Source organism: Oryzias latipes, chromosome 20, assembly GCF_002234675.1.
Source record: "Oryzias latipes chromosome 20, ASM223467v1".
Classification (NCBI taxonomy): Eukaryota; Metazoa; Chordata; class Actinopteri; order Beloniformes; family Adrianichthyidae; genus Oryzias; species Oryzias latipes.
In genome coordinates, this window is record NC_019878.2 from 8,044,421 (window position 1) to 8,062,753 (window position 18,333).

The following is an 18,333-nucleotide window of genomic DNA, read 5'->3' on the forward strand; positions in this document are numbered from 1 at the left end:
GTCCCACAATCGGTGTCCGGTTGTATCAATCTTCAGTTATACCCCCTTTCTACTTGATGTCAATACATAACCATGTTTGGATTTCATATTACGAGTGTCACTGAGTGCAGCTGGCTTTGCCGTTCAGTTGGCACCACCATCCTTCATAAGATCCCGCCTGGCATCAACTAGAACCAATCCATCTGGATCTACCACTGCTGAGCCCGGCCACACAGCCGGCCTGGATACCAGCGGATCAGCTGGACTTCTCATTATAGGCCCACAAATAGCAGCACTTTGACGTCAGAGCTATGGCACTAATGCGCGTATGAAGACAGACGTGTCTCAAACGATTAGTCTAATTTCAGTTTTTGTTTTTGTAGATTTTCTTTGCTTGATGAGAAGCTTGTAATTACAGCAAAGCAAAAACCTTGTAGTCTGTTCAGATTGCAACATGGTAGTTCTTTCATGAACTGCAGTCAGTGGAATGAAATTTTGGCAGTTCCACATGCCATGCTTTTCTCATCTGTGGCAGACAGGCCTCTTCTACTCTTGGACACAATCAGGACAGTGGGATCAGGGCCTCTCCTACTCCATTTGTCTGGAAGTCTGCTCAAACACTTTGATTTACAACGCTGCGGTCATTGTCCTACACAAATAAGCTGCAATGCCATTCGTGTTACGTGTTTAGTCTGTGCGTATACACAAACAGGTTCACTCCAAGACTAAAAATCTACAAAAATGCGTTACCAATCAGGACATGAGACACAAGAGAGATCAGATTGATGCATACGTTGAAGGAAAGTGACTTTTCTATTATCTCTCTCTATCAGAATGTTGACAGAAAAGTAACGACACTGACTGGGAATAAATGAAGCAGCTAATGAGATTAAAGAAGACAGCACATGTGCAAGTGTTTTACAGATAGAACCACATGCCTTAAATGCAATTCATCTTTCACGTGATGGATTGGTCTGCGCTGTCCTGGGGAGTTGGAGTTTTGGGGGAAGCTGCAGCAGAAGATAGAGAGAGCTGTTGATGCTGACGGTCTCACTGTGGGAAGCTGCCTACTCCCATTTTTGCTCCTGCTTCAGAGTTGGAAACTTTGCATTTGTCACAGATTTTTATGAGGACATTTGTTTTTTATCGGTCTTAGAAGTTTTGCGCCTCAGAATCCTCCATCTGTGTTCGAATGTTAAACAGTAAAAAGGTATGCTAACACTTTTTGAAATATCAACAAAATACCCCACAAAAACCTTGATTTATTGTTATAGAAAATAAACTACAAAACGACAAAATATAGTGCAATACTTTACATTAAAACATTAATGAATCGTAAATCAAACAAATGAGCTTCCAGACATTTTTAACGTTATCAATAAACATTCAGCTCACCTGTTTAATTAATTTTAGTCGATCTGCTCTGCTGCTGCACGCCGTTCACTTGCTGTAGCGTATGCCCACTTCCACTTTAATCTCGTAAATTGACGAGTTTTTTTCCGTCTAAATTTAAGACTTTAATTAATTTTACTTTTATTTTTTGCGTGGCGCTAAAACTCCATCGTAGGTTCCACTACAAAGGTAAATAAAAATAAACAGAAATAAAATCAAACTAAAAGAACTTAATGAATGAATTGCTTTAGTGGGGACAGCATGGCACTCTGAACACGTAAACCCCAATTTACATGCTAAAGTGAGCAAAACCATCCTTTTCCTAACTTGTTAGAAATGCCTGATGTGTATGTCAAGAAGCCAATCTAAATCATAACAACAATTTGTTTTAATGTTTGTGTTATAAAATATGAAGAGGTAAAATAGGGATTCTCTAAAATTAAGTGAAAGTGGACCACATGAGTTTTTTCTTTACACCAATATTATGCTAGAAACATATATTACTTTAGTGCTGATATCAGATTCTTATAAAATCCGTTTTGACAATTTCTGTTTAGCAGAAATGTCTCTCTCCTAACTGAACAGGTATTATAACAGTGTTTTGAAGCAGAGGTGTAAAAGTGGCTGTTTGTTTTTTTGTGTTTTCTTCGGGAGCACTCGTTCCCGCGGCTGTCACACCAACCTCACAGTCTTGAGTTGTGAATGTGAAAACATGCACAGCCTCCAAAGCCACATCTGAGGCATCCACAGATCCTAATCTCACATCCCCCCTTAAATAAAGTCTTTCTCCTGTGATACGTAGTCGTGAATGTGTGCACACATCCCTGGACGGAGCTCTGAGACTGAATGTGTGTATTGTTGCCCATCGGCTACCTGCCCCTCAGCAGCTCTGCCTCTGGACTTGCTGTGGAAATGAGAAGTGGCATGTGAAAGCGCTGTTTTACCAATTCAAAGTATAATGATGGTAAAAACTCTAAACAATCCCAAAGCAGAGAGACATCCTTCTCTATATGGCACAACCGTTTCTTTGTATGCATTCGTACAGCTCTCACACTGCATGATGACAGAAATTTCTGGCGCTGTCAAAGTTCTAGCAAAGAGGTGGCAGTTCCACTCAACCTAAGTGAATCACCAAAGTGTTCGCACACTGAGTCATGCGGGAGTGGGGGAAACAAACACCCTCAGATACACAGATTCCCTCACCCAAATGTACAGCCAGCTGCTTGAAGCACAGAGGTGGGCTACTTAGGTGTGTTTTGGTAGACCGGGTAATGATTTGCTCCAACATTAGGGTTTAAAGAAGCGGGAGAGGAAAAGGAAAGAGGGGTTGCAAGAAGACAAATGTCCAGTCAGAAAGCCCTCTGAACTGGGTTTGCTGTAATAATAATAATAATAGTACTAAAAAGGACCAGTAATTTCCATTTTCAGTATTGCTGTTAATTATAATTAGTTGGATAATTTTGGGGTTAAGAAAACAACATTGGGAAACCACAGTCTGCTTTAGCCACTATAGGGAGACTTGGCTAAAAATTGAGCTTTTATGGGTCAAAATAACAAATGATTTAATGAAACAGGTGTAAAAGACATACTAGCAGGGGTAGAAGTAGAAAAATCATTTAAAAGATACTTTTAACTGCTTCCCTTCTCTAATTTTTTACACCACTGTATTCTTCCCTCTTGGTGATCTTAGCGGACATTTATTGCCTGATCAAATACACAAATCTTGTAATTTTGCTTGTTTTTATTTTTTACAATAACTTGTAAATACCCAAGCAGTCATGCATGTTATGTGCTTGGCAGGGGCTCTGTGCCATCTCACTCAGGTCAAACAAAATGACACACTCCAACACCAGATATGATTGGAGGTAATTGTGTTTTAATGTCCAGGAGGCCCAGTCCCACTTCATATTTGGTTTTTTCCACGTCTGACATCTGGTGTGAAGAACGACGGCATGTGTTTCCACTACACCCCTATTTATACCTCTAAACATAGCAGTCAACACAGCAGTCAGCGGGAGTTTATTGTCCCGTTACACTTCTGCTGTTAAGTGACATCATGTCAAAACACGTCCGCCCCTTCACCGGCCGCTCGCGTTTGTTTTCCCCTGTCGCTCTTAATTTGGAGGGAGAAATAATGTTTGTCAAATGCGATGGTGTTCAGTTGGGTTCAGGGGGCAATGTTTTGAGTGGTTGTTACGGGTGGAGGGCAGAGAGTTTTTTTTTTAATGGAGCTCAGAGTTTGTTTTCCCTGGCAGGTTAGGAATGGCGAAGTGGCTGTGAGCTGAGGCTGTGCCTTGGGTGAAGAGCTTCTTGTGTCCATCTGTTCTTCTGCGGCATTCTGAAGACAGACAAAAGTAGTCTAGATACAGACACTAGGATGAGGCTTGCCAATGCAACTTGCCAGGGTTATCGTCATTCCTACAAGTAGCTTACAAAGCCAGCCAAATTCCATTATGTCATCCAGAAGTCTGTCAGCCAGGGGGCACTCTAACTGCCTCCAGTCAAACACCAAAACACTCACTGTGACCAATCCAAGGCAAGTGACGAGAGGCCAAAGTCTGCTTGTCTTTTACTTCTTATCTGCTAAAGTTTCATGTGTTGCTGACAGCTCGCTGGACAATCTTTGCTCTGTTCTCTCAACCCTGTGAGATGTAACAGGATCCAAATTGTATCAATATACTCTGCTTTTTACTGCTCTGCATGAGGCGATCGGCTTATGTCATCTCTAATGGTGTGGCTTGTATGTTGGCCACGCTATGCTAAGCACTCTTCTCTATGACGGACCAAATCCAACCCAGTCATGGACTTTTTTTTTCTTTTTACCCCCAAAAACTGCAGAAGGTAGTAATGCGTCAATGTTATGATATCAATTTCAAATGGGTTAAAATTGCGCGTTTGTATATTTAATGCCACTTTGTAGAAATAATAGTTTGGCATGCCAACCTGCTCCTTTTTTCCTGTAATGCTAAATTGTATTGTTTGTTAAAGATGAATTACTTCTGTCTATAGTTACATCTTTAAGGTTCCATGAATTACCTAAGACTTATTTCTGCCATTGGCTACTAGAACTAGACAGATAAGTTATTGGCTTGTCCATCATCTGAATTTCTTGATAAATTAAGTAGGGCTGTCATGCGATGAATTGCTTTGTGAGATTAAGTAATTATGACCTTTTATTATTTAATCGTGTCAATCTATTTTTAATCTAATCTAATAATTGCTGTGAAAAGCCCCATTTTGAGGTATTTTCATTTAAATTTGTGACATTGTGGCTCAGTAAAAGTTAAAAATACAAAAAGAAATTTGGCTTAATTAAGTTTTTTATTTATTTTTTATAACAGACTTCCAAACTTTACTTTTACACCACTAGGAGGGAACAAAAACAATACCTCAGGTCCAGAGTGCTCTAATTTAACACATCAAAAAACATTCGAAGCACTTCTCTGAGCAATTCAAAAATTTTGAACACAAACTTCTTATCAATGCCACAAAACATATGTTGACATATTTCACATTTGACACACAACATCGAGACAGTAGAAACCTGCTTGATTTGAATTTGATCATTCTGGTATGTAGCGGAAGAAAAAGAGACGAGAACCTGAGGACGAGGAGCTCAGACACAGGGATGGTGACACCAGAGGAATTGAACTATAACAAGTTCGGACTTGGTTTCTTGGTTCTCTGTACAAAAACAAGCTTGAAGAGCTTTCCCTTTGAAATGATGCTTTGTTTAACTCATCATAATGTTTAGAAGAGCAGTCTGTATGGTCACCGAGTTTTGAATAGTCCACTTTTTGGGAAAAACAATTTACACTTAAAAGTATAACCAGATTAAAGTATTAAAAACTGATTTTTTTTTTCTTTTTACTGATCATGGTGTGTGTAAGCAGGATAACCTTTTAAGTTGTGCATCATGAGAAATAAAATGGACGATGCGGAAGGAACCACCCAACGCAAAAATGAGATTAATGCGATTAAAAAAATCATGTGCTAAATTTTCTGTGATACATTTTTAAAATCCCGATTAATGCAATAATTTGACACCCCTAAAATTACGTTGAAGTGTTTTAAACGTTCCTAGAGTTAGAAAAGGTTTGAAGGTCGTGTCACACAGCCACTACATTCATTTTGTGCATTTTCCATGTAGGAAATTCCGGTCTTTTGTGATGCACATAATTCTTGATATACTTAATACAAAAGGGTTTCTTGCATTTGTCTTTCATCAATGTGCACAGATGTCCGTCGAGGGTGTCGGCCGACGGGTCTTTACATGAATTCTATTTAGAGCTGATTAAAATTTTTGGTCAGTTAATCATTACAAAGTTTATGCGTATTCTACGTGTTTGTATTCAACTATTATGTAGATCTTATGCAATTGATTTTTGCGAAATGCACACGCAAATGTGTGGGTTCCTACGACCGTTCCACATATGTGGAACGGAGTTTTTATGCATGTACCACCAATGTATATGTTATTATAATTACATATACAGTGCACATGTCGCATTAAAATGATGTAATTAGCGCACAAATCATTAATGAATTGCATATTAACAGCGCAATAATCCGAACGGTTTATGTTCTATGTTGATTTACATGTTCTTTGTGTGGTTTATTCGTACGTCTTCCGTGGTTTTAATGTGGTTTATTCATGATTCATCTGTGAAAATTTCACACAACTTTTCTCACTTTTTTTTTGGCATTTATGACCAATTTTCATCCGTGCAACATGCACAAAATTGTATATAGTAGCTGTATGACCCGGCCTTTAACTGTTAGAATACAACAAATATAACCTTTTGGAAATTCTTCATGCTGCAAAGACTTATAAGAATGGTCTCTAGTAAATTTACAAATGGCATATGTCTACCACGGTCATTTTTCGGGGTGACTCTCATCTCCTCAAGGATTGTGGTGCATGTATTTTCACAGTTTCACAGTGGAAATGAATGTTTAAAAGACCTGAAAGGTTGTTTGGTTGAAGCTCTGCTTTAATGCACTTTAAATGGTGTAGATGTGTACTTTCTTTTCCTTTTACTGTGAGCTTTTCAAGAAACTCTCCTTTAACGAGCATTAGACCTGAAACCTGAAGTTATTTAGCCTTCCTGGGCACACTTTCCATGGAAAAAGTTGAATTGTGACACTCGATGGTTAAATGGTGCCTTACTTGTAATTGCTAATACAGCGTAGCCCATCCATCAGGCTTAGTGAATGTCCAGCATCAATCATTCATTCTTTTGAGGTTTCTCTGTGGTCCCGCAGTGCCTGACATCAGGTACACTCACTTCTATGCCACATTCTCATAGAAACAGACACTAGCATTCTTCAAAAAACAACACAAATGCTGTCCCTCAAGCCATTTGACAGATGTAGATTTCTAATTCAGTCGTTTTACTCTGTTTAAACATGAGTTAAAGGCTGAGATGGCTTCCATGTGCCAGGAGGCGTTGAAGAGTCGGTGTAAGCCCAGTCATCAGTCCACGCCGAGCTGCTTCACCAAGAAGCCCCTGTTGTTGCTCCAGATTCTTTATGTTTCTCCAAAACACTCACACATTACAGTGATTATTTAGGTCCAAGTCTGCTATGTTTACACATTTGTTTAACAGAGCAGCCATTCTTCATTAGAGGCTACGCATGGTTGGATGCCCATGATAGCGCCCATAGGGTATCACACCACAGCGAAAGGTGGTGTTGAGTTCAGAAGGGTGGATTTGTCTGCTTTGTTCCAGCTGCCTCACTGTGATTCCAAGGAGAGACTGCGATACCTCTGGAGGGTTAAAAGAACTAAAACAGGCTAAAGGCTGTGATGAGGTACAGGGGAAAGGGGACTCCAGTACAAAAATGTGCAAATTATGAGAGGAAAATACAATTCTAGTTCTATTTAAGATGGACTCCTGTTTTTATCTTTCTTCTGGCGGAGGCATGGTGAGAATCACCTTCTTTGATTTCTCCAGTGCCTTTAACACCATCCGGCCTTCTTTACTGGGTGATAAGCTGCGGCTGATGGGTGCTGGTGCGTCCACCGTCTCCTGGATCACTGACTACCTGACAGACAGGCCACAGTTTGTCCGACTGGGCGGCGTCCTGTCTGACGTGGTGCTGAGTGGTGTGGGAGCCCCACAGGGCACTGTGCTCTCTCCATTTCCTGTTCACCTTATACACCTCAGATTTTCAGCACAACTCAGAGTCATGTCACCTACAGAAATTCTCTGATGACTCTGTGGTTGTGGGGTGTATAAGCGGTGGACGGGAGGAGGAGTACAGGAGGCTGGTGGACGGATTTGTGGAGTGGGCTGGAGAGAATCACCTGCTGCTCAATGTGGACAAGACCAGGGAGATGGTGATCGACTTCCGGAGGAAAAGGACAGTCTTACAACCCCTCTGCATCCTGGGCAGGGATGTGGAAGCGGTGGAGGAGTACAAATATCTGGGTGTGACTATCGACAGCAGACTGAGCTGGAGGAGCCACAGTACTGCTGTGTACAAAAAGGCCTGCAGCAGACTCTACTTCCTGAGGAAGCTGAGGTCATTTGATGTGTGCAGCAAGATGCTGGGGATCTTCTACCAGTCTGTGGTGGCCAGCACCTTGTTCTCCTCCGTGGTCTGCTGGGGAAGCAGCATTGCAGTCAGTGACACCAACAGACTGAACAAGCTGATCAGGAAGGCGGGTTCTGTCATTGGCTGCAAACAGGAAACCTTTGAAGCAGTGATGGAGAGGAGGTCACTGAACAAGCTCTTATCCATCATGGACAACCCAGAGCATCCTCTCCACCCTGTTCTGGACAAACAGCGGAGCTCCTTCTCTAGAAGGCTCAGACAGCTCCGCTCCAAAACTGCCCGGTACCAGAAATCCTTCCTGCCAAATACTATAACCCTGTTCAATAATTCACAATGCAGAAGATAACCTTTGCACATTTTTTTTTCTCTTTTCTTTATTTTGCACATTTCTTTTGCACATCTCTTTACCTGCACTGTTATGTAAATAGCTCTTTAAATTATACCACATTTTCCTTGTTCTCTTTTTTTATTTTTATTTATATTATTCTTACTCTTTTTTTCCTGTCAGTTGTTATGGTAACGAACAAATTTCCCACGTGTGGGATCAATAAAGTATTTCTGATTCTGATTCTGATTCTGTCTTCTTGCTTACGGTCGGAAGTTTCTCCGAATGTCTTAACTGTGTACGTCATTACCTGTTTTCTTCCCTTCAAAGATTTATCCTTTACAGTGTTGTCTTTGCCATGTTGTCTTTTCCTTTTTCCTGGAAGTCGCATCGTTACCTCTAGAAAGGCCGACCTAAACCCCTGCTGAGGGCCCGCTAACATAAATGTAAAAACATGGTTGTAAATATCACCTTAGTTCAGGAGTTCACCGCAGTTAACCACAGCTCAAACAACCACCCTGGAGGTCAACAACTTCTAGAGGGAACGCTTTGAGACCTGTTTAGCCAATGCCAAAGACGCTGGCAGCTGTTGAGCAAAACCCTTTTCATGTTGATATTACTTTGCCTTCTGCACTGTAATGTTGGAATGCTATATTAAAGAGTAGCTACTTAATACTTGATCCAAAAGGTAACTGAGCAATGACTGAATTACTCTATAGTAAATATATAACTAGTTACAGGGCCAGCAGAGTTTCCTAACTCGATGCTCAATTACCCCTGCCCTTCATGATTTAGCCTAACACCTCACCTCTGCTACTCCTGATGGGGTGATTTATTCTTTTTAATTACTTAAAATATGGAAAATAAAGAGAGATTTATCAATGTGTGATAGTCAGATGTCTATCTGCGTATTCTTTGGATAATTGTTTCTTCCCTTGAGAATATTAAGTCAGATCGAACTACACAAAAGGAAAGTGTACCTATTTTTCTTTTTTCCCTTACTTTCAGTATACAACATTGTAGAGTGAAAGCAACACCAGAAGATCATTTATCTTGACATTTCAATATCTAAACAAAATGTAACCACTATTGACTGCTTTTAAAAATATGTTTGCAAGGGCTGATTGTTACAGTATGTCCCAAGGCAACACACACAATACACCCTTCACAGTACAAAGAGTATTGAGTATTTTTGAATTAATTGGCAAATTATTGATAGTTTTTGCTTAACATCATGGGGGTTAAAGTAATTCAAGAATGTCTTTTTCATCTCAGGGACAAACTTGTCTTTGGTTCATTATTGTCCAGTCAAATCTCCATCTTAACTTGCATTTTCTCATTAAAAAAAAATCAACTTTTGTTCCTAATTGCAAGGACATATATTTAATTAAAACCCCTTGTCCTGTACAGTTTTGGCCTCACTTTACCCCCTCTCATTTACTCATCCTATGTCTTCTCCCCTCTTCAGGCAGCTCGTCGTTTTGTGACTATCGTCTGTTCTTTCACTTACGCTGCACTCTGTTTCACTCTTGTTGCCACTGGAGTCTTTTGGCCTTCTTCAGTTTTTCTTATCAGAAGGAGCTCGTTCGACTACCGTGCCAGTGTGAGTTCAAACTAAGGCTGGCCAAATAATAAAGAAAGCCTCCACCTTTTCTCATAAATCCCAAACACTCTTGCTGCTGGATTGGCGGTCTGACATTGGCCCATCACATCACAGGGTCTTGGGTCAAACTAGGTTACTCAAATTTAAACATTTCACAATAACAGCAACTTTGAATAACTTACAAAGAGTGCAAGTAAAGTAAAATGATAAATATGTCCATGTTTGTTTTGTAAAAACACATAAAAAGTGGTGTTTTTGAATGGAGATAAAATTGTCTCTGCTTCCTAGAAGTTTGACCTCACCACTCCTATTTGCATTCTAAATGTGCTGCTCTATAATCACTTTTGCCACTCGAAATAAAAGTCAGTAAAATGGTCTTTGAGAGTGGCATCTGGGTTTAAGCGTGTGATTTAAGCCATGTGTGTCAAAACATGATTTATATCTACACACCATATGCGAGCACATTCCATACACAGGCCTTAGGCGGGCGGTGTGGAGTGTATTGTGCAGACAACCCATTGTCATCATAGAGGCAGAGTCCAAGGCTTCTGCTCCTCTGCTGTTTGGTTAGCCTTTAGACTGCCACCAGCCAGCAAACACCTCAGGGGACACAATAAAAACATCCATCATACCTCTGGCCATCATCCAACGGCAAAGAAAAAAAGCTCATATAAAAGGAAAAGAGAGAAATGCAATGACCACATGTCTGAATACTCTTGTGAGATTTCCTGTAGAGTCCCTATCTCGCCCCATTGTCTGTCAGGGTTTGTCTCTTTCCCTGTAATGCTCAATTCCTCCAGGCACTCGTGGAGAAAGGACTCTCTGTCTGTCTCGGCGTCGCAGACGGCTGCTTTAAGTCACAGCACGAGAGTTTTATGTGACCCTGACACCAGCTCTGGCAGTGCCTTCCTCTCCCGCTGACCTGCTCTACTGATCTCTTTCTAACCTAGACCTCTCTAGTTTCTTTAATAAGCACAATTATTCTTTTTGGTGTCGCCACTGTCTTATCCTAATGTCTTCTGTTGTTTTCGTGTCCATAGTCACTAGAACAGCCTTGGGGAACCCATTTTCTTCAAGAAAAACCATAAAAAAGAGACTGTGTTGTGATAACAACCAAAATGACACGATAATGGAGTTGCCAAAGTGGTAAAAACCAGAGATTTTCCTTGGATTTTTTTCAATATTTGTGTTGATGGCTGTAGCCAGAACTACGCCAAGGATGTCAGAAAGATTAATGAAAAAGGAGAATTGGTCAGAAATTGATAACAGCCTGTTTAATATAGAACTGATCATCTAATTGAGGTGGTAAGACCTCTTTGTTTATGCAACAAGAAATTGAAACAATCTTAGGGAGTGATCAAACGACTGCCAAAAAAAAAAATGCAAGGATGGTTTGCAGTCTGTAGACATGTTTAAACTAGACGGTCTGTCGGATCTATGAGCAATTTTTCTCTTCAACAAGTAATGAGGATTCAGTTCCAAACAGCCTTTTCTCATCCTTGCTCTTTGCAGGGTTAAAAGGATTTTATGGAGTTTATTTTTTCTAATTAGATGCATTTTTGTTGTGTAGTAAACCATTAATTGCTACATCTGCTTACCTTAGATAAAAACACCTTTTTACTAGCGCATGTGTAATGTTCAGTGCTGATTCCTTTACAGGGGGCAACGATAAGACGTGACGAACACACAGGCGCCATCGTCGTGGCCAGGATCATGAGAGGAGGACCAGCCGCCAGAAGCGGTCAGTTCTTATTTTTTGGCAGTTGTGGTCACGGCAAGACAAAAAAAGTGACATTTATTTGTCAGATAAAAAAAAAAAGAATGATGCAACATTCATGTTGCATTTTAAATTAATAGCATGACTATCAATATATGATATGATAACTGTTTGTCCACATGTGTTTGTGAGAAAACAAACTTTTTCTGATCCCATACGCTGCCTTGGAAAAAAATGTTGATGGATGCACCCACTTCTGCTGCAGAAAATGAAATTTAAATAGTCATAGATTTGTATTCTTATTTGTTGGGGCGGTAGGACTCATTCATGTTGGTGATGAACTGAAGGAAGTCAACGGAATCCCTGTGGAGGACAAGAAACCAGAGGAAATAATCCGTATTCTGGTATGTTCATTTACATTTTCTATTCCGTTTAGTCCCTTTTGGGGTCACGGGGATGCCGGAGCCTATCCCGGCCACTTGTGGGCGAAGGCAGGGGACGCCCTGGACAGGTCGCCAGTCTGTCACAGGGTAGAATGTCCACAAACACACACCCATTCACTCTCACACTCACACCTATGGACAATTTAGAGTTGCCAATTAACCTATGAAGCATGTTTTTGGATGGTGTGAGGAAGCCGGAGATCCCGGAGAGAACCCACGCATGGTATGTCTTATGCTTATATGCAAAGGCTCTGTTCCGCGGTTTCTCTTATGTTTTAGAACCACTCTCTTGGCGAAGATCACATTCCTTGTTTGTGATGGTGAAAACCTCCCTCACTGCTGTTATGACCCTGAGCCTCCCACCGCTGCAATAAAACCGAAGCAACAGCCTTTTTCCGTTGGTTTTTGCAAGCCTTTAGACCACATGTATATGAAATGTATATGACTGGACCACAAATATTGACAAAAATAGTCAAAAACACAAAGTTTTATCCCATTTCACTTGTGTTGGCTATACAACCCAAGCAGTCAAAGATAGTTTTTAGAATAACAGTGTAAGTATGAATTTTTCGTGTTCTAAAGTTGGATCATTTTGTTTCCTGGAATCAAAGTACCAAATGTTTCAATTCCTCAAATGACCACAGGAAGCTGGTAGCAAAAAGGAGAAATTTGCCATTGATTCCAACATTAAAAACTCAGACTTTACACCAGAAATAGATCCAGATTCATTTTATTGTCATATGCACAGCTCTCACTGTCACAGGGACTTGGTTTCAGTACAACCCGAACAAGATCAGACAGTCAACAGAAATTGTGGACTATGGTCATGGTAGCAAAAAGAAAAGTTGCATCTCCATACCCCATACAATACAAATATAGACATAAGAAATAAATACACTGTTTTAGCACAGAAGCACAATACGCATGAAAACACAGTACATACGCAAACACAGTTCACGGTTGACTGTCGAGCAGCCACAAAATGTGCCTACTGAAAAAAAGCCAGAGGTGGGGAGGGCGCATTGGCCTGTGTTTACTTAGCTCAAATCAGCAATCTTTTGGCAAGACGTTTGGGCAGGACAATTTTGACACTCTGTTGGGTCTACTCATAGATCCATACACTTGCCAGTCTTTAGACCAAACCCTTAAATCTGTCCTAGTTTGAGCCCTAATAAAGTCAAAATGACAGATTTTCTTAAAGGGCATACATATATCATGCAAAATCAACTTTTTTAACTTTTAGGTGTATTATAATGTTAATTCCTCACAAAACACAATCCCAAAGCAGTATTTTGCTCCATTCATGCATCTCTGAGTATCCCTCTAAAGCCCGGCTCTCTAGGCACCATGAGTGGGTTCTCACATTGTGATGTCACCAAGTGAGGAACAGCCCCTTTCAGGAAGAGTCTGTGCTGCCAGCACCGCCCCCAGGCTAAAGGCCTGTTCACACCGGGACGAATTTCGCCGGCGATTTTCGCCGACGTTTAACGCCTCGTGACTAAACAAAGGGCACCAACGAGAGTGTGCACACCGACGCGAAAAAACGCCACGCGTTAAAGCGTCAAAAAAAAAAAACGCCTAGGGTTCGTTTTTTTTTTTTCGACGCGTCGCGTCGAAATCTACTCGACCAATGAGAATGGCACTTTTGCTCACGTGTCTGGAGCTTCTGAAGTTACAGTAAAACACAACTTGGGGGCGCTCAAACACAAAACTGCCTTGCTGAGCACACATACCAGCGAAGAAGATAGACGCCAAGTAGCGTCTACACAGCCGCGAAGCAATAATGACGGACATTCTAAAATATCCCCGAACCAAGCACCAGTTGGAGCTACTGGTGCTTGAAATATTCATGTTTTCTTTGTTTGATTCTGACTAGCGCGTAAATACTTGCTCTCTTCTTCTGAGTGAAAAGCGACTTTAAGAAGCGTAAAGTTGCGCAGCGCCACCTTGTGTACAGGAGTATTTCTGTTTTACATTAAGCGCCATCTAATGTCAGGGAATGAAATTGCATGTTCACTCCACTCATCGTCAGCGAAAATCGCCTGGGTGTGAACACAAAAAACGTGGCGAAAAACGCTGGCGAATAACGCCTGGCGAATATTCGTCCCGGTGTGTACGGGCCTTCACACACACATCCACAGAGCTAGCAGTGATCACCTGAACGATTTCCTTTTATATTCACATCCTTCTTTGAAAGACTTCAGATGGATGTTATTTGTATTTGGGGATGAAACCCAGACACTCCGCAGAGGTCGGCTCTAGGTTGACGTCATGAAATGAGCGGCACCCACAAATAGCGAAAGACGGAGCCTCACTCAAGTCCTCTTACTTTCGAGTAGAATATTCAACCCCTCCAGAGTTGTCATTAATAGGAAATTCAGCAATATAAATTAAAAATATCCTATAAACCACACTTTTCTTGGTGTAAAATCTGACTTTTTAGCTATAAATACAAAATTGATTCCATTTGCAACCAGCCTCCATTGCCTTTGGTAGAACTGCAACAATTAGTACTGCCTGATTTGTGTAAAAATCAGGAGTAATAGCTGGAAGCTTGTGGTATATCTGAGATACGTATGAAGTATAGGATCAGGTCACACATTGGCTTATATTTAGGACATTCAAACTAGCTTTCTCACATCAATACTGCATGTTTTTCTCCAATAGTATAAAGTTGTGGACTCTCAGACCAAAGTTTTTGAATTAGTTGTTTGATCAGTCTTGCTGTTCATATAACTTGAGAGGTTTTTGTGCCCCACATAATGAATATTCCAAAAGGCATCAAAGAGAATCTGTTTTAGCTTTCCATTGTTGTGTGGTTCCACAGCTCTAACTCCACATGTCGTTGGGTAAATGTGGTTTTTCCATCACCTTGCTTAACCCTCTTCATCCGTCTTGCCTTTATGCAGGCTCAGTCAGAAGGAGCCATTACCTTTAAACTTGTCCCCGGTGTGAAGGAGGAGGCGCCAGTCAAAGAGCCAAAGGTAAGCCTCGTTGCAGCTCATTTTTTATGTTCACTGCTTGACCCGAGGTGCCCTTCTCTACACTTAATGTTTTTAATATGGCACTACTTTTTTTGTCAACACATGTGTATATAGCATCCAAGCTATCTCTATATCCATTGATTCATGTGTAGAGCTTGGTTAGAGACTCATGACCATTCATCCTAGTTCAACTGTCACTCTGGCATCACTCTCACCCACTGGGGTGTTGATACTTCATTTTTCAGTAGTTCATCTATCAGTAGCAGACAGAAGCTGGATCCACTCACTTATTTAAGCTCCAGGGTGTAGGCTCCCGATGATTACTCATACAGCAGCCCACCCTGTATGCTTAATGGATGCACAAAGGAGAGGGTGGGCCACTTGCATCCTTTGTCATCATGTAATGGTTAAATCTGTCCGTCTGTTTAATAAATCCCTCTGAATAATCGTCCTCGGCTGCCAAACAGTCAGCAACTCCTCCATAAAAATAGCCGGCGTGCTTACATCAGGTCGTGCAGATGCAACCCAGAAGAGCGAAGTGGCTAACCCATGTTGATGTCGGAACAAAACAAGCCCTAAGGGAAGAGAAGGAGGACATCTTGGTGCATGCACGTTTGAGTGGAAGCTGCTGGAGAGCGCAGCAGCCAAAGCAGCCGTTATATTCCAAACAAACGCTATCGGCTGCAACATAAATTCACCGCATAGCAGAAGCACTCTTTAAATCAAAAGGAGTCTGAAAAAGTTCATCACACAGTCTCTGTCCTGGACTGTCTGTTCATACAGGCTTTCTGGTCTTATGTTTTCTTTTTAAACAAGTTGTCCAAGGAGTAATATGTTATGCTGAGAGGACTTCATTTAGATGAAAGATGCAGCGAGATGCTTTAGGTTGCAGTTTGTGCTTCACAACATAACAAAGCTGATGATTTTCCTTTATGAGGTCAAACTTTAAAGTCCCACTCTGATCATCTTTTTGATCAATTTTAATTATGATTAGGCCGTTTTTAGCCAAAATCAAAAATACTTGTGTTGTTTTCTAGGACATAGTTTCTACAGAGCGGCAGGAGCTCACTAGAAAGATATATCTGAGTTTTGAGCTTAATTCTCTTTATATATGTCCTCCATCATCAGAAAAATGCCACAAGAACATATTAAAAACAACAAAATCACCATTTTCTTTGGATTGGGTTGTCAATGCCTAAGAAACTTTAGTGAAAAAAATTAGTTCTAAAGAAGTAAAAAAAACAGTTTGGATCACCGTGAGTTGCCAAAGCAACATTGATTTCCTGCCAATGGCCTCGTTTTTGCACATCCAGGTGTTCATGAAGGCACTCTTCGACTTTGACCCCAAAGAAGACAAGGCCATCCCATGCAAGGAAGCTGGTCTGGCTTTCAAGAAAGGCTCAATCCTTGAGATTGTGAGCCAGGACGATGCAACATGGTGGCAAGCCAAACATGAAGGTGACGCCAACCCCCGCGCCGGCCTAATCCCGTCCAGACAGTTCCAGGAGAGGTAAGGACCAGTTTTGTTTTGTTTTTCTTTGCCACAGAAGTTTCTTCCTTTATCTCTTTCTTTTTCTCATTTCTTTTTTCCCTTTCCTGCCTATCACTGCCAAAATAGTCTGGATTTCCGCACCGCGTCTGGCCCAAAATGAGTAATGACAGAAAATGATAGTGCTGGTACCGATCCACTTTGGATCTCAAGCGGACGGAAAAAACACACATCAGTGTAAGCTCTCCGTCACACGTGATGTCCAACACAGAGCTCAGGAGGCTGCGACAGGTTTTTAAAAAAATGTTTTGACAGGGTCAGGATGATCCAAGACTGGGAAGTAAAACTATTCACATCCAAAAAAAAGCAAAGAATGCAGGAAGAGATTGCACATTTGGATGCATTCTTGCACTTTTCATGATTACACACTGCCTTTGTCCTGAACTCCTTTATCAGTTTCTCTTTCTTTCACCAGCCTCAGCTGACAGAATGGAGCTGGTGGTGATTGTTGAGTGGGATCCCTGTAACAACACTGCTTTTTATTATTCCCTTAGCAGCCGTGAAAACTGATGGTTTTATTGTACCTGTCCCCCTATCCATCTCAATCCTCTTTCAGGAGGTTAGCTCTTCGACGGCCTGTTGCAACTCTTCCTATCCAGAGATCTTCAAGCAAGAGATTATGTAAGTACTTTCTTTTCGGCATAAGATCTTTTTTCATCAGTGGAAATGTCCTGTCTAGATCCCCCACTTGCTTTGGAGTCTGCTTAGTTTCTGCTTCTTTACAGACTTATCGTGCTATAATTCATTAAGAAGCTTTAATGCAAGAAGCAAAACGCTAACAATATCCAGCCCAGCCACCAGCACGTTTACCCATCTAATGACGGGTGAAAAGCCTAATGATGGGCTCACAATCTGATTCTAGAGGCACGGATGTGTGATAAAAGTTCAACCCAGCTCTGTGCAGCACATTAATCTGCGCTCCAACCCAGACCGCCGCAGTGAAGGCCCAGACACGGCTTCATCTGAAACGTGCCATAAACAAGGCTGAATGTAGGAGTTTGGGAAATGAAGGGATGGTGGCTAAATTACCCTGATAAATCAAGGATTGCTGATTGCTTCTTAATGACGACAGAAGACATAAACCATGTTGTACAAGAATTGCAGCAGAAAGAGTTTAAAGCAGTGTATCGTGGTTATAGGAAAGTTGTCAACACACCAGCTGCAGGGAAAAGGGAGAAAAAGCTGTTTGTTGAAACCTGTGTTTCAGTTTTTGGAGCTTAGATTAAAAGATCAAAGAATTGATTTCATTAAAATGCCTTAGGCTTTAGTCACAGCTGCTCTTATGGGTAGATAAGGGCTGTCTTCAGAGGAAAAAGCAAGGGCGCACACCGCTAGGTGAGCCTGTAGAGCAAAAATGTTGACGTAGGTAAACTGTACGGATTTTTAACTTTTTCATCCCGCCCGAAACCTGTGAACTATGCAAGTGGCCCATCATGTGATAGGTGCATACTCTGCATGCAGCCAGACTGTTAGAAATTGGGAAACTAGACAGAGCATAATGTGTGTGGACATCCTACAGGCGTTCTTATTTATCACCTGCACACTCTGTGCATGCAGCATTTGCGCACGGTCATGTGCTGGTACGCACACCTTAAGCTTTAGTCACTTGCACTTGTATAGGTCAACCCCCATATGGATGCTGCGGGTCTTTGGGTTGTCCAACAGGTTTGTAGCGAAGAGTGGCTCCAAGGGCTGCATCATAAGAGGGGCGCAGGTGTATTTTACAGTTCCCTTGAGCCTAGTGCGGCCACCTCAAGGGTTGTCATGAAAATGTAATGTA

At 41.3% G+C, this 18,333-nt stretch overlaps 1 protein-coding gene across 4 annotated transcripts in view; it reads left to right on the top strand.

The window, feature by feature from the left end:
- The window catches only part of mpp7 (membrane palmitoylated protein 7), a 157,164-nt gene that overhangs the window by 93,165 nt on the left and 45,666 nt on the right, over positions 1 to 18,333 (top strand). For all 4 annotated transcript variants that reach the window (XM_023949912.1, XM_023949914.1, XM_023949915.1 and 1 more), the window contains exons 7-11: positions 11,520 to 11,601; positions 11,896 to 11,981; positions 14,930 to 15,004; positions 16,318 to 16,514; positions 17,110 to 17,174. In XM_023949912.1, the coding sequence (XP_023805680.1) occupies positions 11,520 to 11,601; positions 11,896 to 11,981; positions 14,930 to 15,004; positions 16,318 to 16,514; positions 17,110 to 17,174 (505 nt within the window). The remainder of the gene's footprint in view (positions 1 to 11,519; positions 11,602 to 11,895; positions 11,982 to 14,929; positions 15,005 to 16,317; positions 16,515 to 17,109; positions 17,175 to 18,333) is intronic.